At 41.2% G+C, this 27,997-nt stretch overlaps 1 protein-coding gene across 1 annotated transcript in view; it reads right to left on the minus strand.

The window, feature by feature from the left end:
• Positions 1–27,997, minus strand: part of ADCY8 (adenylate cyclase 8) — a 220,823-nt gene that overhangs the window by 29,414 nt on the left and 163,412 nt on the right. Inside the window, exons 12-13 of the mRNA XM_065895688.1 lie at positions 17,815–17,987; positions 9,915–9,993 (exon numbers count right to left, since the gene is read on the minus strand). Coding sequence (XP_065751760.1) covers positions 9,915–9,993; positions 17,815–17,987 — 252 coding nt within the window. The remainder of the gene's footprint in view (positions 1–9,914; positions 9,994–17,814; positions 17,988–27,997) is intronic.

The following is a 27,997-nucleotide window of genomic DNA, read 5'->3' on the forward strand; positions in this document are numbered from 1 at the left end:
GTAACCTGGCCTAGTACCTACATCTCTGTTTCCTCATCTCTAAAATTGGGATGAACACTCATGACCAGGCAAGCTTGGAATAGGAATTATTTAGGAAGTTATAGGTAGAGCATGTGACTCATAGTAGGTATTTAATAACCACTAGTTCCCTCTTGTCCTAGCATCCCTTTTCATTGGAAAGTGGAGAGCTTCCTTTCTAAAGAATTTCACAAACTATACTTACCACAGCTTTGGGAAATGTCATTATTTCAAAGACTTTAACTATTAAAATGAACAGTATGCTGTACCATTAAACACATGGTTAGACACCCTGAATTCAAGGGCTTAAGGAAATTCAGCTAGCTCTTTTCTTTCTCTTACGTGCAAATCTCAGTGGATGGCAAAAGTATGAGAAAACAGAGGTGCAAGGTTATTCATTCAGCAGAATTTGTAATAGCAAAAGCTGGAAACAATCCAAGTGTTCATTTTGTTGGCTGAATAAACTATTACATACAGCTATAAAAAGAAACAAAGAATATTTCTCTGTACGTACTTTGATGGGCTGGCCTCTGAAGCAGAGAAATGCATGCAGAGTTTGCCATTATTGATCTAAGGAAAGGACATATCTACATCTCTTTCTCCATATACACATAAATATGTTTCTTAATTTATTTATTAAAACATTGAGGTGTAAAAAACCCATAAAAAACCATTACCGATGAGATGAGGAAGGGAAGCCTAGGGAGGGGAAATAGGGATAGAATTCAAACTTTTAAAATGGTATCTTGTTTTATACACGTGACTTTTGAATCATGGAAATATTTTACTTAATTATAAAACTAAATGGATTTTTTAAAAGCTCTGTGAAAACAAACAAACAAACAAATGAAGCTACAGGTACAACCACACGGAGAGGAACTATTCCAAATGCCTTTTAACACAATAATTTGATGGCACATTCATAGGGAGAAATACTCTGAGGCTAGAAAGAGTGCAACAAGAATCTTAAAAGCATTTATAACAATCACCTTGTAGGTGGTGGTGTTTGTAGTATTATTGTTAGATTATGGTATCTGAATTATAGAATAAAGCAAGTGAATAATTGTGTTGGTGTCACTGAGAACTCGAATTTTTGGGAAGGGAAAAAGGAGATGCAGATATAAGATTGATGAGGTTAAGTCCAAAGCCTAGCGTCCTATGAAAACTGAAAGGTATCACTATGAACTTATGATCTATATGTATCTCCTGGCTCTGCCTACAGAAATCAAGGTCTAGAAACAATGAAAACCTAGTAGCAATGAATCATCCCAGTGTCCAGATTGTGGTTTCAAAATATCAATTCCTACAAAAGGGACCTTGTACTCTTTGCAGAAAAGGCTGAAATTTAGGGAGGAAAATGTACAAGCTTGGAACGTTTTTTGGTACCAGAAAGCAAGTAGTCAACAGAGACTGGGGTTATGTTGAAAGGAGTAGACCACCCCACTGTCAAATATATGGCAAGTGGAACTTTAATAAGAATAATAATTGCAGTGGATCGAAATGAAAGACATGTTAAAATGCAAAAGTTCATAGTGACACTTAAAACACAGAACCTCATTGATCGCATCTTGATGATGCTCAGGAACTAGCTTATTGGGAAACTTGGAAAAAATTTATAGGTGAATTAAGCATTTACCCTGACTTTGCTTTATGAGCTGTACTTGAAGGTAACAACTAGTTGGCGAGGGGAAGGTTCTCATTCTTTGCGGTACGCGGGCCTTTCACTGCTGTGGCCTCTCCCGCTGAGGAGCACAGGCTCCGGACGCGCAGGCTCTGCGGCCATGGTTCACGGGCCCAGCCGCTCCGCGGCACGTGGGATCTTCCCAGACCCGGGCACGAACCCGTGTCCCCTGCATCGGCAGGCGGACTCCCAACTACTGCGCCACCAGGGGAGCCCGAGAAAGTTCTCTTTAAAACTGTATTCCAGCTAGCAAATTATGAAATATTGATAGAATTGGAATATCACTACCTAGAATATAAATGAATGTAGGTTATTATTGTCAAGAGCTGCTAATATCACAAAAGAGAGATAAGCAGACATTATATGCCTCTTAATAGTAGTTCACAAAATTAACCAATTAAATCTTTTTGCAGAAAAAAATTGAACTTGAATCTCACCAAGTTTCTAGATATAACTACCAATATAGGAAAAACAAAGGACAGAGGGATGTGTTAAATACCCCTATAAAGGGTGCAATCAACAAACTCTAGACTGAGAGACATTCTAGAGGTCAGTGGCTCTCACAAAATATTGCAAAAAAAAAAAAAAATGGAGGGTGGTTCCTTAGAGTAAAAAGAAATAAGAGACATATCAATCAATGGCGATATATGGACTTAAGTTGGATCCCAGCTGAAACAAAATTAAAAAAAATATAAACTAATCAGGAAATTGAAACATTGCCTAAAGTCTTGAACATATGAAAGAATTACTGTTTTATTTTTTAAAGTGTGTTAATGGTATTGTGATTAGGCTGAAATTCTCTTTTAGATGCATATTGAATTATTTACAGATGAAATGATAGGACATTTGGAATTTGCCACAAAATAATTGGGAAGGAGCAGTGAGCAAAATAAATAGGGATGTAGATGAAAAAAGACTGCACATGAGCTGGTGACTGTCGGAGCTGTGAGTTCATTATACTATTTTACATACTTTCGTATATGTTTGAAATTTTGCATAAGAATAAAATTTTAAAAACGTAAGTGGTGGCTGCAGGTTGTATAAAAGAATGCTAGTCCTGTTCTACCATGTTGCTGTGTGACTGTGGGAAATTCATTCAACTTCTTGTATTTTGGTTCCCCTTCTAAAAAATGAGGATAATTGCCTTCATCTCGTTTAATGCGAGACATGGATTATCATACGGTCTATCGTATGGACCAAAAGGCATGATGTATGCAGAAGAATTCAGAAATGTCTAAAATGTAGATTTATCGAGTATTACTATGACTTTAAGGTGTCTGTGGATGAAATCTGATCGAAACTATGCTTTCATTTTTTTTTTTCCCTCCAGACTCAAGAGCATCGAGTTTTGATTTGTCAAGTTGCAGGACAGGATTTTATCCACATTTTTTTCCAAATGAAATGTTTCATTTCCACCCTTAAAAAATGCAGTGTTGGTTAAAGCAAGAGATCATTTTTTAAATTTCTTTCCTGTTGAAATACTCTCATCAGAGCTATGAGTAGGGAAATCTGGAGTTCAGAAGTTGACTTAAGCAAGAATTTTCCAGTTGCGAGACAAGAACATACTTTACATTTTGACTGCAGGTCACTGCATCTAAGGCATGTTCATAAAGAGATACTTTAGTCCAAGTACAGTCCTATCTCTTCACAAAGCTGGTCTCGTGAAGGCATGCGTCACATATTTTTTTAGACGTCCATGGAAGGAAAGTATTCCGTTTCAGTTTACTGAGTACCTACTATGTGCTAGGGGCTGGGCATATGGAGATAAGCAAAACAGTCTCTTTGTCAGCTGAGTGGTGATAGGAGAGCGTAAGAAAGAAAGAGATCATTTCAACACAGTGTGGTCAGAGCAGACATGAAGAGCAAAGCAAAGCAAAGCAAAGCAAAGCACTGAGTTTTTAAAAGTGACCATTCTTCAGCATTTGCTCAAGAAAGGTCAATTGATTTGGAAGTGCACTCTCCTAATTTTTACCGAACCATTCAGGGACCGGCTACATGAAAAGACCACCAAGGGAACTAATACACATTGTTCGTATGCTTTGTGCCAGGCTCTTATCACAGAAAGATAGCTAACACTGGCCGGGTTCTTGCCTTGGACCAGGCACTGTTCTGAGCACTCCCTAAGTACTGAAGGTCATTTAATCACACAACAGTTCAACAAGGTAGGTACTTTATTATACCCATTTCACAGCTGAGGAAATGGAGGCATGGTAAGGTGAACTCAGGTGCCCAAGGACTCACAAATAGAGGCTGGGATTTGAACTCAGGGCGTTTTGGCTCCAAGCTGTGGCTCTTAAGCCCTACAATCTATGTCTATGACCTCATTCAGCTGTTCTCCAACTCTCAATAGATAACTATTAGACTTTTCATTTTGCAGGTAAAGAAATGGCAGGTCTGGGCTGTTGAGCATCTCAAGGTCACCTCTTCTCCCAGCAGCACTGCTGGGATGCAAACAAGAATTTCGTTCCAAGGCTTGGGTCTTTCTTTCTAAGCGGCACAATTCCAGTGCCTGTCTTTATCAGACCTAGAAGTAGGTGACTGGAGACCTGACCTCATTAATCTCTGTCTCCGTGCACAGGTGTGACTTCCTGTGCTCTAAATGGAGATGCTGAGGCAAAGCCCAAATCTCAGGGCTGCACGTGAGTCAGGCACGAGGTAGGAGGCACCTGTCTGCTCTCTTCTGTCCAACGTTCGGGACGTTCACCTGCCTCAGAGGAGGAGGTGTTTGGCATATCGCTCCACATATGTGCAGGATGAGCTTTTCCAATTATGCAGTTACATAACCGCCTCTGTCACTCTGGAGAGGTAAAATTACACATGCTCCCACTGGGATGCTGCTGCGTACCAGGCATCAATGGGGATTATTCAGCCTTTAATAAAAATAGAGGGCCTCTGAGTCACAAGGGAAAACGGTGGAAGCTGGTAGCAAACCCAGGAGCAGACGGACTTGATCCGGATGAACAGGACTCTGACAGGACTCGAAGTGACGCACTCCTGCAGAAAGCATCCTCTAGCAGACAGGCAGCGGAACACGGTGGAAAGTGAATGGACCTAGGAGTTCAAGCATTTGGATTCCTGTTTCTGTCTGGTCCTCCTCATTGTCTTCGTGACCTCAAGTGACTTGAGTCTCTGCTCCTGCCTTGGGACCAAATGGATAATAATACTTTCTCTGTTTGCGGCGTTCTCTTCTTTGTTGTATCGTTGTTGTCATTGTTTGTTTGTTTGTTTGTTTAGCTGTGCTGTGCAGCTTGTGGGATTTTAGTTCTCCGACCAGGAATTGAACCCGGGCCCTCAGCAGTGAAAGCACAGAGAACTAACCGCTGGACCTCCAGGGAATTCCCTGTTTGTCTCAGACTCTTGCTTTCAGAGTAAAATATTAATAGCTCACAATTTTTGAGCACTTATTCTATGTGCAAATCACTGGGAGAGGTATATTATAATCATATTCTCATGTAATAGTATATAACCAACTTATAAAACCTGTTATTATCATATCCATTTTATAGGCGAGAAAACTGAGACAGAAAATTAAGTCAAGTACTGAAGGTCACATATTTCCTGAGTGGCGGAGTTGGGGTTTGAATATTACCTACCCCACTCCCAGGCTTACATCTGTAACTGCTACAGTTATGGGATGTAGTTACATAATTTCAAAACCTTTTGAAAGTTAAAAAGAAAAAAGAAATCAGATATCGCTTGAGCACTCAGGCCATCACTATTCACTTATACATTCTTACTTTATACCCATCTTCATGTGAGGAGGTTATCTGCTTTCCCAGGACAAATGGAGAGTAGAATAAACGGAATCAGAATGTTAGAAAGGTTTTGCGGAAGGGAGTACTGAGAGGGGACAAAGTAATTCCTTAAGGTGCCAGAGAAGATAGAAACATCCTTCTTATTATGGAACGAAGACCCCTACTCTGAACTTGCTCTCTCTTAGCTATCTCTGAGAATTTCTCACTTGTCAGTTTAAAACCTGTGTGATGGAGTGTACGTATGTTTTTCTATAGGATTGCCTTGTGTGATTCTGTCTTCACGGCCCTCAGATGGGTTGTCATTTGCATGTCAGACTAAGGAGTCCTCTCCTGTAACTAGAAGCCATTAAGATGTGGAGGACATGACCCCGGCTCTCATAGAAAACCAGAAAGACCTAAATATAGGAATTCTGCAAATGGCCAGACTTTGACATTTGGCTTATTGTTTCACCATAAATTCAGCTAAAACTGAAAAGCAAGGTAAGGTCATATTGCAGGATTGAATGCCCTTGGCATTGTGAAGATACGCAGACAATTCTTTCTGTCTTTCCCCAATCTAGAGAGTGGAAAGGGGGGCTTTGGAGACAGATCTGGGTTTGAATTCTAGTTCTCTCACTTACTAGCTGAGTAGCCTGACTCTCTTCATCTGTAAAACAGGATCCATAATAACGACCATTAGGGTTGTTGAGAGGATCCAATGAGGTAACACAGGTGAAGTGCCAGGCACATAGTAGGAGCTTGATACATGTTAACTCTTACCCCCTTTTCTTCGATTGCCAAGTTTTATTTACTCTTTTTTCCCCTTGACTACATTTTACCATCTTGCTTTATTACAAATAACTTATGTATGTGTCTCTAGCTTCTAGGTTTTTAGCTGTTTCATCCCTGGCTTCTCAGGATGCGTTACCTCCCTGTCTCCATGGTGATTTCTCAGTGGTATGTTTCTATTTCTGCTCTGGCTGACAGTCTTCCTGTTTTGTTTTTTTCCTTTCCTGGTTACTTTTTTGAAGCACACACAAAGAGAGATAGACTGGGATCCACAGCACAGCAGTGAAGCAGACAGGGCCTGGCTCTACCAGAAGGTGAGAATCTCCCCAGGTGAGGAACGTTACGGAATTCGTGGTCTGAGTCTGCATGGAGAAATCGTACCGGACGTGGAGAGCAGGTGACGCCTCTTGGGTGAAGCCTGTTATGACACTCCTGTGCAGAATGATTTCCTGCTTCTTTGACTCTTGAAGTCCTTGAACAAGTCTGGTCCACACCTTGCACATCCCCCATTGCATTATTTAGGGTCCGCTCTCCTCCAGGAGACAGGAGCCCTTGGGGCCAGGGATGGGATTTTGCACAGTGCTATCCATGGTGCCCACCCTAGATCCTGGCAGATGGGGAAGTGGCATCGATATGGTAGGCACTTTCTCTACTCAGGACAAATCAGTGATGAAGCGCTTCCTCTATTTCTGTAAGGCGGTGCTCAAAATGCTGCATACAGTCATCTCAAATGATGCTTCAAAACAGCCCTAGTCTAAAGTAGCAGGATACAAAATTAATGCACAGAAATCTCTGGCATTCCTATATACTAATGATGAAAAATCTGAAAGTGAAATCAAGAAAACACTCCCATTTACCATTGCAACAAAAAGAATAAAATATCTAGGAATAAACCTACCTAAGGAGACGAAAGACCTGTATGCAGAAAATTATAAGACACTGATGAAAGAAATTAAAGATGATACAAATAGATGGAGAGATATACCATGTTTCTTGGATGGGAAGAATCAACATTGTGAAAATGACTCTACTACCCAAAGCAATCTACAGATTCAATGCAATCCCTATCAAACTACCACTGGCATTTTTCACAGAACTAGAACAAAAAATTTCGCAATTTGTATGGAAACACAAAAGACCCCGAATAGCCAAAGCAATCTTGAGAACGAAAAAAGGAGCTGGAGGAATCAGGCTCCCTGACTTCAGACTATACTACAAAGCAACAGTAATCAAGACAGTATGGTACTGGCACAAAAACAGAAAGATAGATCAGTGGAACAGGATAGAAAGCCCAGAGATAAACCCACGCACATATGGACACCTTATCTTTGATAAAGGAGGCAGGAATGTACAGTGGAGAAAGGACAGCCTCTTCAATAAATGGTGCTGGGAAAACTGGACAGGTACATGTAAAAGTATGAGATTAGATCACTCCCTAACACCATACACAAAAATAAGCTCAAAATGGATTAAAGACCTAAATGTAAGGCCAGAAACTATCAAACTCTTAGAGGAAAACATAGGAAGAACACTCTATGACATAAATCACAGCAAGATCCTTTCTGACCCACCTCCTAGAGTAATGGAAATAAAAACAAAAATAAACAAATGGGACCTAATGAAACTTCAAAGCTTTTGCACAGCAAAGGAAACCATAAACAAGACCAAAAGACAACCCTCAGAATGGGAGAAAACATTTGCAAATGAAGCAACTGACAAAGGATTAATCTCCAAAATTTACAAGCAGCTCATGCAGCTCAATAACAAAAAAACAAACAACCCCATCCAAAAATGGGCAGAAGACCTAAACAGACATTTCTCCAAAGAAGATATACAGAATGCCGACAAACACATGAAAGAATGCTCAACATCATTAATCATTAGAGAAATGCAAATCAAAACTACAATGAGATATCATCTCACACCAGTCAGAATGGCCATCATCAAAAAATCTAGAAACAATAAATGCTGGAGAGGGTGTGGAGAAAAGGGGACACTCTTGCACTGCTGGTGGGAATGTGAATTGGTTCAGCCACTATGGAGAACAGTATGGAGGTTCCTTAAAAAACTACAAATAGAATTACCATATGACCCAGCAATCCCACTACTGGGCATATACCCTGAGAAAACCAAAATTCAAAAAGAGTCATGTACCAAAATGTTCATTGCAGCTCTATTTACAATAGCCCGGAGATGGAAACAACCTAAGTGCTCATCATCGGACGAATGGATAAAGAAGATGTGGCACATATACACAATGGAATATTACTCAGCCTTAAAAAGAAATGAAATTGAGCTATTTGTAATGAGATGGATAGACCTAGAGTCTGTCATACAGAGTGAAGTAAGTCAGAAAGAAAGAGACAAATACCGTATGCTAACACATATATATGGAATTTAAGGGAAAAAAATGTCATGAAGAACCTAGGGATAAGACAGGAATAGAGGCGCAGACCTACTGGAGAACGGACTTGAGGATATGGGGAGGGGGAAGGGTGAGTTTTGACAGGGCGAGAGAGAGTCATGGACATATACACACTAACAAACGTAGTAAGGTAGATAGCTAGGGGGAAGCAGCCGCATGGCACAAGGATTTTAGCTCGGGGCTTTGGGACAGCCTGGAGGGGTGGGATGGGGAGAGTGGGAGGGAGGGAGACGCAAGAGGGAAGACACATGGGAGCATATGTATATGTATAGCTGATTCACTTTGTTATAAAGCAGAAACTAACACACCATTGTAAAGCAATTATACCCCAATAAAGATGTTAAAACAAACAAACAAACAAAAAAAAACCAGCCCTAGTCAGGTATTACCATCTTATTTTAGAGAGAAGGAAACAGGGGCTCAGGGAGATAAGTTACTTGTCCAAGGCCACAAATTTCTGGGAGGCAGGGCAGGATTGGAACCTTGGCCTGGATTACCCTCAAACCTGATTGGGAGTTTGGGATGGACATGTACACACTGCTATATTTAAAGCAGATAACCAACAAGGACCTACAGTAGAGCACAGGGAACTCTGCTCAGTGCTCTGGAATAACCTTACTTGGAAAAGAATTTGAAAAAGAATAGATACAGGTATATGTGTAACTGAATCACTTTGCTGTACACCTGAAACTAACACAACACTGTTAATCAACTATACTTCAGTATAAAATAAAAATTAAAACAAAAAAACCCCAAACCTGAATGTTTACCTAGTTTACACAACTCCTATAGTAATAGAACTGGGAGGGGTCCCAGTTTGCCTCAGGCAGAAATTGAAAAAGCTCTTTTTTTTTTTAAACAATAGTTTTATTGAAAGAGATATACCGAAAGGGAATGAAAACCATATTGCTCTCCAAATCATCTCCATCTTAGTTTTTTATTAAGGGGTGCGTGCTAGGAATTGATTCTTTAAGAATCACAACTTGCTGGGAATTCCCTGGAGGTTCAGTGGTTAGGACTTTGTGCCTTCACTGCCAGGGGCCCGGGTTCAACCCCTGGTCAGGACACTCAGATCCTGCAAGCCACGCAGTGAGGCCAAAGGAAAAAAAACAAAAAAAAAAAGAAGAAGAAGAAAAAAGAATCACCACTTGCTGCGAGCAACTAGAAGTCATTTATTGCAGAGATGAGTGGCTGCCTCTCAGGTGAACTTTCTGGCAATGGGAAATGCCAAGTAATCAAAGGCAGTTAGAGGAAAATGTCAGGTTACCTGCTGTCCATGGTAGAAGACAGCGAGGAGGAACATGGCCATCAGCAGCAGTGACGCCTCCTTGGTCCCCAGGAAATCTCTGTTGGAAGAAGAAATGCAAATGGTGGCATGGTTATTGACAACCATGGAGGGACTTCAAGGAGGCCCATTAGGAAACTGAGGTTCAGACTGGAGTGGGATAAAAAGAGAGAAGCAGTTGTTTCTTGAGCTCCCACTATATGATAGGGGCTTCTCTATAAGGCTTTCATACAGGCTAATTCAGAACTCAGTTAATCCCCAAGGGCATGAGGTCACACAGATCATACCTGCTGGGAGGCTCTAGAATCCAGCATCTAGACAATGAACTTACATTAATAATGATGTCTTCTATTTGCAAAGAGCTCTGATACTTTCTTGTCACAAAGATCCATGTGAAGACAAACATCCCTTCTTTTTCTTTAGATGTTATCCTATTTAAGAGGCAGGCAAGGTACTTGCTATGTGGCAGCCCCTGTTCTAAGTGCTACAAGGACCACACTTAGGTTTTTATATAAATTCCTATTTCAATTTTGGGCACTGTTGTTACCCTCTTTGATCTCTCTTCTACATGGCAGCTAGAATATTTTTTATCACTAAAGCCAGATCACATTACTCTTTTGTTTTATAGCTTCCCAACCACAAGCATACATATGCTCAGAACTCACTCAGAGGTAACAACTCTGATGTGGTTAAGGACACAGTGGGGCCCTCATGGATGAGACACAGTGCTCAGAGAGAGTAGAAAGGGCACTAATATGGCTGCACCCAGGCAATCTCCAGCTTTCCCTTTTCTATTCTCACGGGACACCAGCATGAGCAGCATGGGGAAATGGAAGCATGATCCCAGCTGCGAAGGCCAGCTTCTCACCTAGCTTTATGCTAAAAGACCCTCCCAGCTTACACAGGGCCAGCCCCAGACCAGCTAGCTCTCCAGGTAGAACAGGGACTTAGGAATGGAAATGTGCTTTCTCTTGGGGAGGTATTGTGCACATGGGGACCCAGGGGACCAAGGAACTCTGTGGGCTGAAACAAGATTCAGATTTGTGAATTCCTAGCTCCATCTGCTTTTCCTTGGAGATAAGATGCTAATAAAAGATAAAACTCACTCTTCTATTTCTTTTCTGTAGCTCCAGTGAGGCATATAATTATTGAGCATCTACTGTGTACCAGGCACATGCTAGGATACAGAACTGAAGAAGGCACATTGTCTTTGCCCTCAAAACAGTTCAGAAAAGGAAAGAACCAAACAGACAGATAATTTCATAACATGATACACTGCCTAGTAAGGATACACTCTTGTTACCATGGGAATATATGGGAAGAGAAAGTAACCCAGGCTGGATATTCAGGGAAGACTCAAGAGCTGAATAGTAAAGGTCAATAAGACTTTGGGAGGAAAAGGTGGGATGCATTCTATGGGTGTGAGACATATATCTTGCTTAGCTAGCTGGTTAACAAGCCTCTAGTGTAGGGGGATGAGTAAATATCACATATCAAGTGAGGCCACACGCAGACTCAGATCTATTAGAGCTGTCCACCACCAGCGCTGAAGTGAAGAGTGTTGGACTGTGAGCCATATATTGTCAATCCAGAATTTTAGGCGCTAGGACTCACTCATTCATTCATTCAGTCACAGTCACCATAGTGCTTGTTTTGGGGAATAGGCACATTCCAGTACCACCCTGTCCTTCATGTCAATTAATTCTCTGGCCCCTGAAGTTTGTGGACTCCTGAAAAAATAATAAAAAGTCATGAGTTTTGTAGTCATGCAGACCCAGCTTCCCATCTCAGGTCTGCTGCTGACCAGTGGTTTGACCTTGGACAAGCCACTTAATATCTCTGAGCCTCAGTTCGTGGCCCTGTGAAAGACTCTAACTGTGTTTACCTCCCTAATTGTGAGAATTAATTGACCAAATCTTGGTAACGTGTTTGGCATGGGGTGTGGCCCATGTCTCCCTCTCTTTACCCCCTAAAGCTCCCAGCACATCCTCTTGCCCCTGGTGGTGGCATTTTACAAAATCACTCGTTCACATGGCTTAGTTTGAATGGGAGATGTCCTATGTTTAGCCCCTCGGGAATAAACTCCTGCTCTGACTGGCACTTCTGATATCCTCTTCTTTGTGATGCAGAAGACTTTTTAAAGCTCAGCAATTTGTCACTTAAAACACACTTTCAAGAGAAAACATAAACACCTCTTGAATCATTTTGAAAGCAGTGGGTGACTAAAAATAGAGAGTGGCTAGATCAAACTCGCGAGAGAAGTAAAGGAAAATTATGAATGGTCTTTGAGTCTTCAGGATGTATTTCAGATGGAAAAAAATATGACCTGAGTAGAGACTACAAAATATGCACAGTAAGTCACCCTGGCCAAGGAACATCCAGAAAGAGCTGGGACTTGAATTTAGAAGAGATTTTTTTCTTTTTCTTTTTTTGTAGCTTCTATGACTATTGGAAGAAATTCCAAAGAGAGCCAAATGGCTGAAATCTGTACAATATCTTCTAGCTATTGGGTGGCAGAGACATAAAACCCAGGACATTTTGAACTAATTTATTTGTATTAACAAAATTGCTAAATGAATGCTATCCTCTCCCTATGCTCATAGAAAAGGACATACTAAGTGAAAACACATGTAGAATAATGTGATTCTCAAGGATACCACAATCTTTCGAGATCATCTTATCTGATGTCTTATAAAAATTCATATTTAATTTGAGTGTTAATCATGACAGAAGTACTCATTCTAGTTGTAGTGAATTTGGAAGCTAATACAAATTCACAAATAAAAAAGTAAAAATTATCCTTCCGCCTACCACCCAGAGAAAACAATGGTTAATATTTTGGAATCACCTCAGTGTCATTTCCTTTTCCTTTACGCAAAAATATATTTATGTTTACAAATTTAGAACCGTATGGTTCCTACTGTTTTGTGACCTACTTTTGCACTTAGTATGTATTATGAAAAGAATTCCGTGTAATTAAATACTTTACAATGTGAATTTAATGGATTCATCCAATTCCATATTATGTGTACCATACATAATATAATAGTCCTTGCAAGCCTTTTAATTTATTGGTTGAAAACTGAGGCCCAGAGAGAAGAAGGCACTTGCTTAAGGTCACACAGCTGATTTGTATCCCAGCCAGGATGAGAATTCACATCTCAGGCACCAAGTTTGGAGCATTAGCGATTGAGCACCTAAAGTCAAATTTTAATTTAGTTATTAGCTCCCATTTCCCCTCATGAAACCCAAAATAAACCAGCCAGTTTGAATTTATCTTTTGTTCTGTTGCCATACTAATGACTGCATTTGCTTAGTGCTGATTTTGTCATATCTCTGATAACACTTTGCATACATTGCCTACTTTAATTGTCACAGCAACACTTAAAATATTATTATCGCTATTCTAGTAAAGCAGAAACTGAGACTCAGATGTTAAACGATACACTCCAACTCACAGATCTAGTGAATGGTGAAGGCTGGCTATCAATCCAGATCTCAACGAGGCTTTTTCTGTAGCTATCGTGCCCTCCTACATGCACTTACTTATAAATACTTGCCTCTAAGCTCCTTAAGCGTCTTATTCATCTGTGAATCTGCAGGGCCTACCAAAGCCCACAACAAAGGTATGACACTTAAGTCCGAAAGCAAATTGTGCTTACAGGATGGGGAACACAAGGCTTACGGGTAACGGTGAGCAAAAATCATAGGGTTGTAGATAGATGACACTTAGCTTACTGTGAACTAATGGTGTAATATGATCCTAAATGAAATAATATTTCCATCAGTCACTCATTCATCTCACATTTCATTCAACAGACATTTAATTGGACACCTGCTGCCAGATACTCCACTAAGTGCCAAAAATATGAACATGAGTAATGGTCCTTGCCCTCAAAACTCCTATTCTAATGGAAGAGGAAGACATAGCAATTAAAGATTGGAACAGACAGAGATAAGTGCAAACAATGATAAAAAATTATGTGCACAGATTAGAAAACGAGGAATGATCAGAGTGGGCTTCCCTGAGCGGGGAGGGCCTTGAGTATGATGGGTTGGCGGGGGAGGTGTGTGCAGAATCTGGTACCCGGCACGTGGTTTCCTGTGGCTAGATTACGGGCTATAAATGGTGACCTGTGGAGCTGCAGGAGATAAGGTTGGAGGAGTCGAGGGGACTCCAGGGAGAGCTTGGACGTTCTTGACAAGCAGGTTGAACTTTTTGTTCCTTAGAGGCAATAGGGAGACCCTTAAGGATTTTAAGAAGGCTAATGTGTTGACCACATGGCTTTGACGGCTTTGAGGAGGGTGGATTGAAAGTGCAGGCTGGGGGATCAGGTAGGGTACAGCAGGCCAGAGATGGTAGTAGGGATATTTCTAGAACAGCAGTATTTGTGGTATAGAAGGGGTCACATCTGACAATCATCGTTAGTATTCACCAAGAGCTTATGCTATGCCAGACCTTGTGCTAAGTTTCCACGATCACATTTGATGTCTCATATATTCCTACAGCATAGGAACCATTATCATCCTCACTTTACAGATGAGAAAAGCAGGACTTAGAGAGGTCGTCACTTTTAATTAATTTGCTCAAGATCACACAGTTGGTTGATGGTCGAGATGGCATTTGAATACAGGTGGTTTAGCTCCTAAACTTGTACTCACAAATGTCATGATGGAGTCGTCCCTGGAAGGGATGCTGAGGAGGATGACTCTTTAGGGGACACTGATAAGACACTGGGTGCCTCCCCTGTTTTGGGCTCAGTGTCATCCGCGGAGACAGGGGGTTGTCAGGGAGGGGCCTCGTGAGACGATAGAGAGTCTGAGTATTTGGGGTCATCTCAGTGTGGATGCAGCCGGGCTGCCCTGTGCAAGGTTCTCTGTACTTTCCCAGGCACCTGACCCTCAGGAACAACCAGCAGAAATGCCTTGAACCAAGGTGAACTCCTACAGGGTTGGTTAAATTCCAACGGCATGAGCAGACGGAGGCTGCCAAACGGATCCACAGTTTGACTTCTGACCCGCTGGCTTATAGCACAGCTGAGAGGGAAGGCTGAACGAACTCTTCCGTTCCTTATTCATTTAATTCTGTTGATAGCAGAGTGTGAGTGAATACAAGACTAACCGATAATTGACCTTGAGTCAGGAAGAAGCTGAGAAAAGCACTTGAATGTCAGCAGCAAGGACTTTGGGATTCTGCTTTACTCTTACAACCCTACTTAACAATTTAACTACCAGTTTTTCCTTAAGACCTCAAAACAGAATTCAGAACTAAACCTTTCTCCTAAAAATGAAGGAAGGGATAGGGATGAACAGATACTGATCACATACTATGTGCCAGGCACATCAGAGCCTCACGCAGTCCCGTACCAGAGTGTAGTTACGCCACTTCACTGATGGGTAAAGTGAGGTCCAGAGTTGGGAAGAGACTTTCCAATTCAACAGAGTCTGGATCTGAAGCCAAAGCCCTGGCTTGTTCCATTAATGCTGTGTTTTCTCTGAATGAATAGATTTTAGATGGTTTAATTTTTATTTCTACTACCAACGTGGCCTATTTGGTTCATACATCTCTCGGCCGTCTTTTGTGCTATCTTCTGCTTGGCCATGGGACATCTCTTGGCACTAACTATTTTATCTAATTTGAAACTGTTTTGACTTTCTTTGAACCCTGGGCATATGGTGAGAGAGTCTTCATCTTGATTTAAGAGAGATGTATGCATTATTTACAAACATGGACTTTGGAGCCAGAAAGACCTGAGTTTGAATCCGGATCTGTTACCTACTAGCCATGTGCAACTGGGTAATTGTTGAACCTCTCTGAGCCTGTGTTCCTCAGATGGTTGCCGTGAGGGTTAAATAGGGTAGCGGATATAAAGTGGATGATGCAGATGTGTAACAGACACAAATTAGTACCTAGAATTTATAAAGAACCTTTACAAATCTAGTAAGAAAAACGCAAACCACCTAATAAAAAACCAGGCAAAAGACATGACCTGGAAGTTTACCGAAAATGGTCAATAAACAACAACAAAAAGGATGCACAAATTTACTCATGATCGAGGAACTACTATCGAAAATAATGAGATAAAATTCTCACTCAGGAATTCAATAAGAATTACAAGGACCGCTGCCTGTAAGAGAGAAATTGTTCCAATCTTGTTGGAGAGCCATTTGGCAATATTTTAAAATGTGGAAAATGCAGATACCCTATACTCCAGCTAGTGTGCTTTTAGATCTAAACCCCAGGAGACATTTTCAATGATGATCACTGAAGTACTGATAACCTTTTAATAGGTCAAAGGATAAACATATTTTGGGGAAAGTGGGGGGTGGGGGGTGGGGGTGGGATGAACTGGGAGATTGGGATTGACATGTATACCCTTATGTGTATAAAATGGATGACTAATAAGAAACTGCTGTATAAAAACATAAAATAAAATTCAAAAAGAAAATGAAGCAGATCTGTAGATATGAAGCTGGATGGATCTAAAAAATACTATATTGCATGGCCACACAAGAATTTTATAAATAATTTATAATACAGACAAGACTAAATATATATAAAACACATGGATGGGAAGCATATATATTAAGTGCATTAGAAGTTGACTCTTGGGAGGAGGATAAAAGAACAATGCTGGGAAAGGGAACTTCCCTTTATCCTTTTAAAAATGCAGAAAGAAACAAGACTAATTGCTAGCATTGTTTATTTCCAGGGGTTGGTTCATAGATGTTCACATTATTAGCATCAGGCACATTTTCTGAGGCTTCTTGAACTATCTTAGCTTTTTTATTCATTTGCATTTTTGTTTTTTAATTAAAAAAACCTTTTGGCTGCACTGCGTGGCATGCGGGATCTTAGTTCCCTGACCAGAGATGGTACCCGCACCCCCTGCAGTGGAAGCACAGAGTCTTAACCACTGGACCTCCAGGGAAGTCCCTTCTTGAACTAACTTGACCTCATCTTTCTCTCAGCCTGTTGGCCACTTGCTCTGGTCTCAGTGAGACCAACGTGCTTCCCACCCCCAAAGCCAGTCAGCAACATGTTCAGTCTCTGGCTCTTTCCATCACTTCTGGCTCCCATGAAGCTCCATAAGGCAGTTGTGGGATCTGGTTTCCCCAAGGGCTGTGGAAATGGCCAGGTGATGTCACCAGCAAGTACATCCAGAGATGAACTGAGACTAATGGGAGAAAGAGGAGGGCAGCAGCCAGTAGATTCCTCTCCCCTCCTCTGTTTGTGACACTTCCCTACCTCATCACCTACCCAGAGATATTTCAATTGGTCAAATGAATGCATCTCCCAAGGCATCAGCTTTACAATTCACGGGGTCAGCACAACATGGCATTTGCTTGTGTTTGCTTCCCATCCTTTTCTTCTTCACGTCTCTTTTCCCTCAGTTTTGCTGCCCTGGGTTTGCATTAGCACTTCATGCTTGCCTCAGGCTCTGTTCTCTAAGGAATCTAGGCTAAGTTATTTTTTGGTATTTTTCTATATTTCAAAAATAACAAAATGCAAGGAGTATAGTAAATGCTCAATGCACAATGTCTGCTATTACTAATAGTGCTACAGCAAAATTATAATCAGACCCTACAAATCTTAGAGCTATTAAAGTTGAAGGAGTCATCAACTATTAGATCTGGGGAGACCTGAGCTATGGTTTAGTCCAAACTTTAATTCATTAATTAATCTGTAATGAATATATAGGATAAAATGGAAAACTAGGAATTTTGCCTAAACTGGTAATCCAGAGAGTGTACACAACAAGAAATATGTTGATATTCCTTAAGTCCCCAAAATTTGATAACTCTACCTCGATCGTTTTCCCAATGGTTCCATTTCCCACTGAAAGTTGAGCACCTTTTGAACACAGTGATGGGCACTTACTCTCCACTGTGGTTCAGGTTGTCATAGCGCAGAAAGAGTCCTGCATAGATGGTCTCGGTCAGCAGGGCATAGATGGCAATCATAATCAACAGAACAGCCAGCTTCAGGACAGAGTTAAGTCGGAGGAAAACCGCACAGGTCACCATGGCCAACACCCCCGTGAAGACGAAGTACTGGAAACAGAGAAGGTAGGTGGTCAGATTCAACAGGAATGTGAGAGGCTCACTCTCCTAGTCATGGATTCCAGTGGGTCTCTTTATACCGATGTTTGCTGAGCATCTCCATTTGGAGGTCTCAGGCCATCCTCAAATTCAACAGGTCCCAAGTCGAACTCATCACTTCCTTACCACCGCCCAAACCTCTGTTCCCTATTCCTGGGGGAGCCATTTGCACCATTCCTCAAGCCAGAAACCTTGGCCTCTCATCTTTGTTGCCTTTCTTTTCCCCCGCATTCCACAGCCAGGTCATCCTAAGTCTGTAGATTCTACTTCCTTAAAAGATTGCACATCCATCCACTTTGCTCCTCCTACGCTGTTTCTGTCTCAGCTCTCACCTACAGTTTGCAACAGTTTTTTGGCAGCTCTGTCAGCTTCTAGCTCCCAATCCCTACTGAATACACACTATTATCCTCCATCCAGTATTTCCACAACACAGATCTGATCATGTCACTCCTTAACTTGAAGTCTTTTCATTGCTCTCCATTCCCACAAATTATATTCTCCTTCCTGCATGGCAAAACTCTCAAGACCATCATATATCAGATTTCCTTTCACTTTCCAAATCCCAACATATGTTCCAGCCTCTCCCCCATAGGTCTTTCCCTGCTCTCCCGTGCCTCAGTGCTTTGCATCTCCAGTGCCCTGTTTCTCAAGTTTCATCCATGTGACTAAGCCTTACTTCTCTCACAAGCATTAGCTCAGGTGTCCTCTCCTCTGAGAAGCCTTCATGCATATCTCCAGGTTCTTCTGGATACGGCCTCATTCCTCCATAGCATCCTTCACAGCCCAGCATAATATCTGCCACTCCGTATTTTTTTTGGGGGGGTCCACCCTGCACAGCATGTGGAACTTGCCCGACCAGGGATCGAACTCGTCCCCTGTGTGATGGAAGTGCAGCGTCAACTACTGGACCACGGGGGAAGTCCTGCCACTCCTTATTAGAAGTAGCTGCTCAATAGGCCAGTTGGGAACCACTCAAGGGCTATAATATTGGAGTGCCCCCAGGTGTCAATCTGCCCAGCTAGATTTCAGCCTTCTGTAGGAAGTGTCTCAACCCATTTCCCTTATAGAAGTATCCCATGTATCATTCTGGACGGTAGGTTTGGATTCTGAGTATCCAGTAGGAAAAAAGAATAAGACTTGCATTATCAAAGGCCCACTTGGTGGCGGTACTTCGATCTTTATACACAGTCTTCTCTTCTAATTTTCAAAGTAACTGGTCAAGATGGGAATCATAATTGCCATTTTACAAGTGAAGAAACTGAGGCTCATACAGCTTAAGCAAATTGTTCAAGTTCTCATAACTAGAAAGTGGCACCTAGGATATCTGGGTACAACCTGTGCATGTAAACGTAACTCTAGTGGGCATACTGGGCTTAATCATTTCTAAAACCCATTCCAGCCTTGTTATGCATGGTTCTTTCCAACAATTGGTTGTCTTCCCTCTCCTATTACACTAAGAGACAATTTCTGTATGGGCAGAGGCAGAAGAATTTCTGGAAATCCCAGAGCAACTACTGAAGGCATGATTGCTGACTTTTTAAGTCAAGCTGACTCACTCAGGCCTACTTACAACAAACAGTGATATCAACAAATATGGACAACACCCTGAATAATTTTCCCCCCTGAGGGCAAAGGGCCAGTGCCTTTGTGGTGCACTGGGGTGGACTCAGAAATGAATAAGGCACTGCCCTGCCCTTAAGGGGCCCAGTGTTTGGGGAGTCCTTTACTTTTGTCTCTTCCTTTCCTAACAAATCCAATTATGTCCTTGTCTCCAATAGGATGATAAGCGTTCTTCAACTCTCCTTTAAGATCTTCCCTTGGCAAGATTTTTAGGTTAACTCATCTTGATGCCTCTGTGAAGGAAGCTGTGAGTGAAGTGAGCAGGCAATAATAAGTTCATTGCTCAGAGTTTATTTTCTCCATCCAGAGAAACTCCCAAGATCTTCCATTTAAACAAATGGAGGAAAGAGGAATAGATCTGAGGGGTCCTGTTTCGTTGTTACCTGCATCGAAACAAATGGTCATGCATGACTTTGTCGATGCAAATTATGAATCACTTATTAGGTCAAAAGTCATTGAAATGATTGTGCTCTTGGGCAAAAACTTACGAGGGCACAACAGTGAAATTTAAAAACTGTAACCAGCATTTATTGCATGCATGTCATAATCACGGCATGGTGCTAGGCACTGGGAATTCAAAGAGACGGCCCAGGTCTACAGGAACTCACGGTCTAAAATGTGAAATAGACAAAAATGCCAATGGTAGCATCCTGTGGAAAATGATCTTTCAGGAATGTGATCCAATGTGATGGGAATACAGAGGCAGAAGGAGTACATTCTGTCTGGAGGAAGCAAGTTTGGAGAAGGCTTTATAGGAGACCTGAGTTTGAACAGGATCTCAAGGATGGATTGCATTTTACGTGACAGAAAATGGAACAGGAAGAACATTCTGGGAGGACAGAATGGAGGGAACTGAAAGGTATAAAGGAACAAAGCTATAGGAGAATGAATTCCTTGGGTACATTAGAGAATCATAAAATTGATCCTAAGTAGAGCTAGTAACACAGGCAGGCAGGTTTCAAATGTGTTGCCCTCCTTTCTCTACCAAGACTTCTGAAAGTGCAATAGCTAAATAGTCACACATTTGCACAGTGGTTGAACGGATCTTTCTCTTTTTGTGGCCTCAGCCAATTGTGTTAGTGTGCTCTGGCCAATCCATTGAAAGGAGTCACCCCACTCACTGCCTTGCGTGGTTTAGGCAACTTTCTACTTTAAAGTATGAAGCTGAACCTTCCCGTGATGCTGTAAACCACAAGACATCAAAGGAATGCGGCCCCTAGAAAAATACCATGAGCAGCTTCTCATCTGTTTCTTTTGTGCCTTGAATGAATAGTGTGGGTGGGACCAGGAAATGGGAGAAGAACAGAAGTGTTACCACTTTGTGAAAGCTTTGTGGAAACCCTTCTCTTTCAGCTGGGTCTGGACCCATCAATTGCATGCTTCCTATAACTTGGGAGGGTGCTGGATTCAATGCAATTCCCAAGTTTCTGTTAAACAACGAATAGTTTCTGTGTTCTTTTAAGTTACCCCAGGAACTCAGAAGGTCCACAGCTCCTAGAGTGTCCCTTGAATGGACCCTAGGTATAGGGGTTCATAGGTGTGGTAAGGCAGGAATAGGAGGCAAAGCCACATTGCAAAAACTCTTGCATGTTTCACTGAGAAGTGTGTACTTTACTCCACAAGGAGCCATGAATGGGTTTCATGTTTGTAGTGGATTCATTAGCTCAGTGCTTTAGAAATAGGTTGTGGAAGGGAAGAGTACAAGATGGATTGTAATTACAGGAGAAAAGCTGGGCTTCACTGGTGGCGCAGTGGTTGAGAGTCTGCCTGCCGATGCAGGGGACACGGGTTCGTGCCCCAGTCCGGGAAGATCCCACATGCCGCGGAGCAGCTGGGCCCGTGAGCCATGGCCGCTGAGCCTGCGCGTCCGGAGCCTGTGCTCCGCAACGGGAGAGGCCACAACAGTGAGAGGCCCGTGCACGGCAAAAAAAAAAAAAAAAAAAGAGAAAAGCTGAAGATTTAAGGACAAGGTAGGAGATCTACCCAGTAGACTTAAAGGTCTTGGCTTACACCTAAGAGATAAAAGGTGATTTGGAGGTGAGGAAAAGAGAATAGTCAGAAGTGGTGCTAAGATTCCCAGCTTGGATTAAACTACTAAGAAAAAAACAACAGAAAAAGGATGGGGGAAAGGGAACAGGTTCAGTTTTAGGCCCCTCAAGCTTCAGGCACCAAAGGGATGATTCAGTAAGGACTCTTGTGAGCATCTACAAACACGAGGTTGCAGTTCAGAAGACATTTGGGGTCTCGAGACACGCATTGTTCACCTGAGCTCACAGGTGTGGAAGACACCACCCAAGAAGAATATAAAGAATAAAGACAGAAGAGAGACTAAACTTCAGAGACTATCATGTTTGAGGGGCTGTGGAGGAAGAGAAGTAAGGACATCGATTAGGGATTGTTGGGGGCGTGAGGAGGGGAATTAGGAGATAGTAGTGAGAAAGCATATAATCCAAAGAAGAAAAATCCCCACAGACAAAGGTTTTGCGAGGAACATTTAAACGGTAACAGAGAAAATATTTTCAAAATAATTTACAACTGGAAAGAAGGACACAGAATTTTATATATACTAGAATTACAACAATGCAAAATATGTACACAGCATTCAAATGAATTACTGCTCTCTGTAATGTCCTTTAATCTGATTGTAACACGCTGTACCAAATATATTCAAATGTATTCCCAAGGACTCCGTATCCCATTTAGTAATGGGGTTCTCTGCTTCTTCCTAGATCTTTTAATGATGAAAAATAATAATGCCAGGATTTATATGAGAAATGTTAGATACTGGGCAAAGTTTCCAGCAATCTTTTAAGAAAAGGAACAGATAAGCTATGTATTCTGAGGCAAGAAGACACCCAATATTGACACTTTTTTTTGATCAGAAAAATTAAAAGATTGGATGCTGTAATGGGTATCAGCACTTGGGTGCCCTAGTTAGGAAAAAAAGGTGCCCAAATTAGGAAAAAGATACTATGTATAAATAGACAACTGACGGGAACATAACTGTAGAGCACAGGGAACTCTACCTCACGTTCTGTGGTGTCCTAAATGTGAGGGAGATCCTGAAGGGAGGGGATATATGTACATGTACGGCTGATTTATTTTGCTGTGCTGTAGAAGCTAACACAATATTGTAAAGAAACTGTACTCCAACAAAAAGTAATTTAAAAAAAGATAGGGGTAGGGGATTAAGAGGTACAAACTGCTATGTATAAACCAAATAAGCTACAAGGGTATATTGTACAGCACAGAGAATATAGCCAATATTTTATAATAATGTTAATTGGATTAGATTTTGAATCACTATGTTGTATACCTGAAACTAATATAATATTGTAAATTAACTGTACCTCAATAAGAAAAAGAGGTTGCAGGCATTTTGGTAACTAGGTTGAAATATAGGTAGAAGAAGATGGACTAACATCTTCAGTGAAGATGTTACGTGGTTAGAGGTTCTTATATTAGGTGAATTCTAGGTAAGATGGGGGATCGACTGGGGTGAGGATGCCTATGCATTGGGCTAAGTTAGTGGAAGACAGGTGCAATGACAATAACTAAGCATTTTGTTGGCGTGTGTTCTGTGCAAGATACTCTAGGAATGACCTTATTATGCTTCAGCTTATTTAATTCTTAAAATGACCCAAGGGCAGGTGCTATTCTCATGCCCATTTTACAGAAGATGGACAAAGTACCGTAACACTTCTCTGCTTCTTAATACTCAAGGTTTTCTTCTCTCAGATGATATATTGAGTTGGGAAATTACAAATTAAGAATTTCTTCTAAGTCCGTACTGAAGAAAATTGGAGTCCCATGTCTTGACTAAGTGCTAAGGGGAGCAATAGTCTGTTTCCTTGAAGTGAGCATTTAACAAACTAAACCACGCATTCGGTTTTCTACATTCGGTTGATTGAGGACCTGCCGGGCAGCAAGAATTGTTCCAGGCTGGAAGGCACCATCCTAATGCCAGGACATTGTCATAATGCATCGTAAATTACCTTAGCTCTACGTGCACATTTTCCTTTTAGAGGAGAAGGAGGAAGAAGAATTTTACACAATAACTCAAAGAAGGGCTTGAGCATCTGCCCACACGTGTACTATATACTGGAGTGTCTGTACCCATTTGGCTGCTGCCAAAATCCCATGGCATCATGAACTCACGGAACAAGAAGGAAAGGGAGCAGATAATTTTGGGGAGTCACTGTCGTTCAAAGAAAAGATTCCAACTTCCTGATTCACACAAAATCTAACTCTTTGCAATTGCAAGTCTGGGTACAAGCAGAACAGCGAAGGGCACATGGGGCAACGACAGGGCTTCTCCGCCTCTCCCTGAGCTCTGACCCCTCTCGTGGCCCAGGAGTGAGGCTGGCATGAACCTGGGGCCACCCCGGGTGCTGAGTAGAGATAAATGACCTGACCCTCCAAGCTGTTTCCTGGTTGTATTAGGCAGGGGAAAGGGAATTGTGTGTGTGTGTGTGTGGTGCTCTGGTACAATCTTACTCTGTTTTGGCTTGTTCTAGATCCTGGCTTCCATGGTTGACCTCCCCTTTCCTCCCCAATACTAGAGGAAGAATGATGAATGCTCTCTAGCACCTTAGAGTTACTAACTTAGATATGCTGAAACTGCATTTAAATTCCATGAGCAGATGTGCTGATGTCTGTGTCTGACTTGGGTTGAGGGTGTACTCTTCTGGTTACTTCCTAGAAGGGACTGCAGCTCCAGTCACTATTTTTACCTCATAATAATGCGCAGAAGGACATAGCTATGTTAATGATGTCCACAAATGATGACTCAGTATAACGAGGCAAAACTGAATCAATGAGCAGGCAAATAGACATTTCTTACGGAAAGACATCACTACCTAATTTGTTTTTAATATAAGAATGATGCTTCTTCTGATGATTGTTATTGGTCGATTCAACGTAGTCACCTTGGGGGACTATGTGCTTATCCTGACCACGCATCTTTGATGACTGAGCTCGGATCTCTGTAAATTATCTTCAGAGTCCGTCTTTGAAAAACACCAAAAATGCATCTCTCTGTATTTGATTCCTAAACAGTGATGTCTGGCCAGATCACTCATCTTGGTGACTTTCAAAAATTAAATCTGTTCCCAGAGGATAACGACCGGACATTGTTGAACATACCTAGGAAGCATACGCTTTCAGCTAAGAACAATTAGCAAAGAGGACCATGGTGGCATTGTCTGAGTACGTGCATACTCTCCAAGGCCACTCCCTTGGCCTGAGCAACAAGTGAGGGTCTGGAAGGGTCTGGCTCCCTGAGAATGATCCAACTCATGGTGGTCACCCTTTTGTAAATAACTGATAGGAGATTGGTATTGCTATGAAACTGTGGCCTGTTCGGATTTTTAGTCACATGGTATACACGTGATTATGTAGATAATCTCATGTTGAGAGCATAAAGTCTTGCGCATTGAAAAAAAAAATTGTTACATCCCTATCTTCTTCCTTAAATTCAAATCTCTTCTTGGGCAGGCACTATTCACTCTTAGTTACCAAAGTCTTCAAGAAAGAGAGGGAGAGAAGAAGCTAACATTCAATGAATGTTTTATGTATATTATCTCTATTTGTCACCCAACCAATCTTATAAGACAGGTAGTAGTATTGTTAATAATCCCATTATACAGATGAGGAAACCGAGGCTCAGAGAGGTTAGGTGACTTGCCCAAGGCTACACAGCTAGTAAATGGCAAAAGAAGAGTGCTTGCTCACTCTATGTCACCACACAGCCTCTGTCATTCAAGCCTATTCTGTTTCCCAGGCACAATTAATGTCCTTAAAGCCTTGGAATCTAAGCTTCAGTGAGATGGGAATGGTTTTTTGGATCATACTGTGTTATTACGGCTTTTGGCACTTTGTGGGGAAAGGCAATTCCAAAAGTTAATTATTTGGGAGAAAACAAAATGATCTCCTCTGTGTATTTAGCCATAACCTAAAATTGGCTCAGTGTAGAAGCAAAATGAGCTTATATAAGATCCCTCTGTTCAACTACGAAAAGTTCTGAAATTACAGTGGAGTTGTTTGACACTTATCCTTTGTTTGAATTATTTGGTGGGACTGCCACTGTGGAAGCTTGGGAAAATCTAATTTTATCCTGAATACTTGCTGGGGATTTTAGACCACAGTGAATAAATTTTCCTTCAAAATCACTTAAGGTTCTGATTCCTACCTGAGGAGTTAACCAGAGAAATGAAGGCAAGAGTTTAGGGGAGCATCAATTTGTACAGTCACTTTGGGAATTAAAAAAAATCTGCTTATTTGCTTTATTATCACTGATTCTCTCTTCTCTTTTCATTGTTCCTCTTCTTCCTGCTTTTTTGCTCCTTTTTGCTTTTTCTCCCTTTTATCTTCCTCTTTGAACTCCCCCCTTTCTGCTCTCATCTTCATCATCATCATCAAGATGACTGATGTTTAATGAGCATTTATTTTGTACCAGGAACTATAGTAAGTGTATACATATATTCTATCAATCTAAGTCTCGTGACAACCCTGTGAGGCAGGCACAGTTGTTATCCCCAGGGTGGAAATGAGGCTCAAAGAGCTTCTGTAAGTTGCTCAAGACCACAGTTATAAGCATCAGAGCTGCCATTTAAGCCAAAATGTTCTGACTACAGGTTTCTAACAGACTCTGTAAATCTGCTTCCCTCTTGTCTTTCTCTGTCTGTCTGATTCCTCTTTTGTACTTAACTTTTTAAATGGTTTTATTGAGTTATGACTGACCTACAGTGAACTGCATATATCTAACGTACACAATTTGACGAGCTTTAGTATTTGCATAAGTCGGTGAAACCATCACAATCAAGAAAATGGACACTTGCATGAGTTTCATTGTATCCCTTTATAATTCCTTCCTCCCACATCCCAAGCCAGGAAACCACTGATTTCTTTCTGCTATTACGTATCAATTTGCATTTTCTAGAGGTTTAGGTCAGTGGGACCATGAAAATGCATACTTTTGTTTTTCTGGCTTACTTCCTTCAGCATAATGATCTTAGGATTCATCCATGTTATTGCACATATATCCATAGATCATTTCTAGACATTTGGGTTGTTTCCAGTTTTTGGCTATTACAAAGAAGACTGATATGAGCATTCTTTTCCAATATAGAAATATAACTTCATATTTTCTAATATAAGATATTTCTCATTATTTCTTTAAACAAGAAGTTTATTAAGCAACAAAATGCTTGACTTGAAGGGAAAACTATGTAGGACTCATTTCTTTTACAGTAATTTATCCCTACTTAAAGACTGATTGCCCTATATGTTTATTTCATTATCTGATTGGATTTATTTTCATTTTTGTAATACACACACACACACACACAAAGTTTGATCTTAAAAAGAAAGAAGAAAAGTCTTCTTAGACTTTCAGTCTTTTAAGATTTTTTTAGGAAGAACTAGAGCAGCATATAATCTAGGGATAATTATTGTATACTACTGCAGCAAGACTCATCCGATTGCTCTACTTAATGTCCCATGAATTATGATGTTTTTCTCTGGCTGGTGGGAAAAGACACTATTCCCAGCCCTGTGTGAGCGCTGGGCACTAATCCTTTCAGATGGTTCTTTCCCAAGCATTGCTTAGCTTCCTCACATGCATGCCCTGATCGGACCCTCTGCAGATCTCTGAGCTTTTCTCTGTCTCTGCAACTCTCTTCTCTCTGGTAGTGAGTCCTACAAACTCTAGCCACCTTGGTCCCCCCAGATTCTCGGCTCTGTCTCCTCAAATCCGGGAGTTGCACAGGGTTCCATGTGTGTTCTTCCAACCTGAGCCAGTCTGAAAACAAGATCTCTTAAAGCAAGATACATGGGACTTTCCTGGCTGTCCAGTGGTTAAGACTCAGCACTTCCACTGCAGGGGTGTGGGTTCGATCCCTGGTCAGGGAACTAAGATCTCACATGCCACGTGGTGTGGCCACAAAATTAAAAAAAAAAAAAAAAGAACAAGATACAGCTCTGGCAATCACAGGGCTCACTTAATTTGCTTCTTGTTTTTCAGGGATTGCTGTCCTTCAATACCTGATGCCCAGTGTCTTGAAAACTATTGTTTCACGTATTTATTTATTTATTTTTAAGCTGTTTCAGGTGGCAAGGCAAATCTTGTCTCTTCTACTCCACTGGAAATACATCTTTTTTAAAAGGAAAACTATTAAATAGACTGTGGGCTCTGTCCCGTGCTTGGCCCTTAAGGTAATGTTGAAAACTATACAATATTGTCTTTTCTCCTTAAAGCAATTTATAAATTTGAAAGGTTGGAAAAAAATGTTCTAGTTAGATAAATAAATTATAGAAAGGATGGAGTGAGGGTACTAAGATGA

Source organism: Phocoena phocoena, chromosome 17, assembly GCF_963924675.1.
Source record: "Phocoena phocoena chromosome 17, mPhoPho1.1, whole genome shotgun sequence".
In the NCBI taxonomy this organism is placed as follows: Eukaryota; Metazoa; Chordata; class Mammalia; order Artiodactyla; family Phocoenidae; genus Phocoena; species Phocoena phocoena.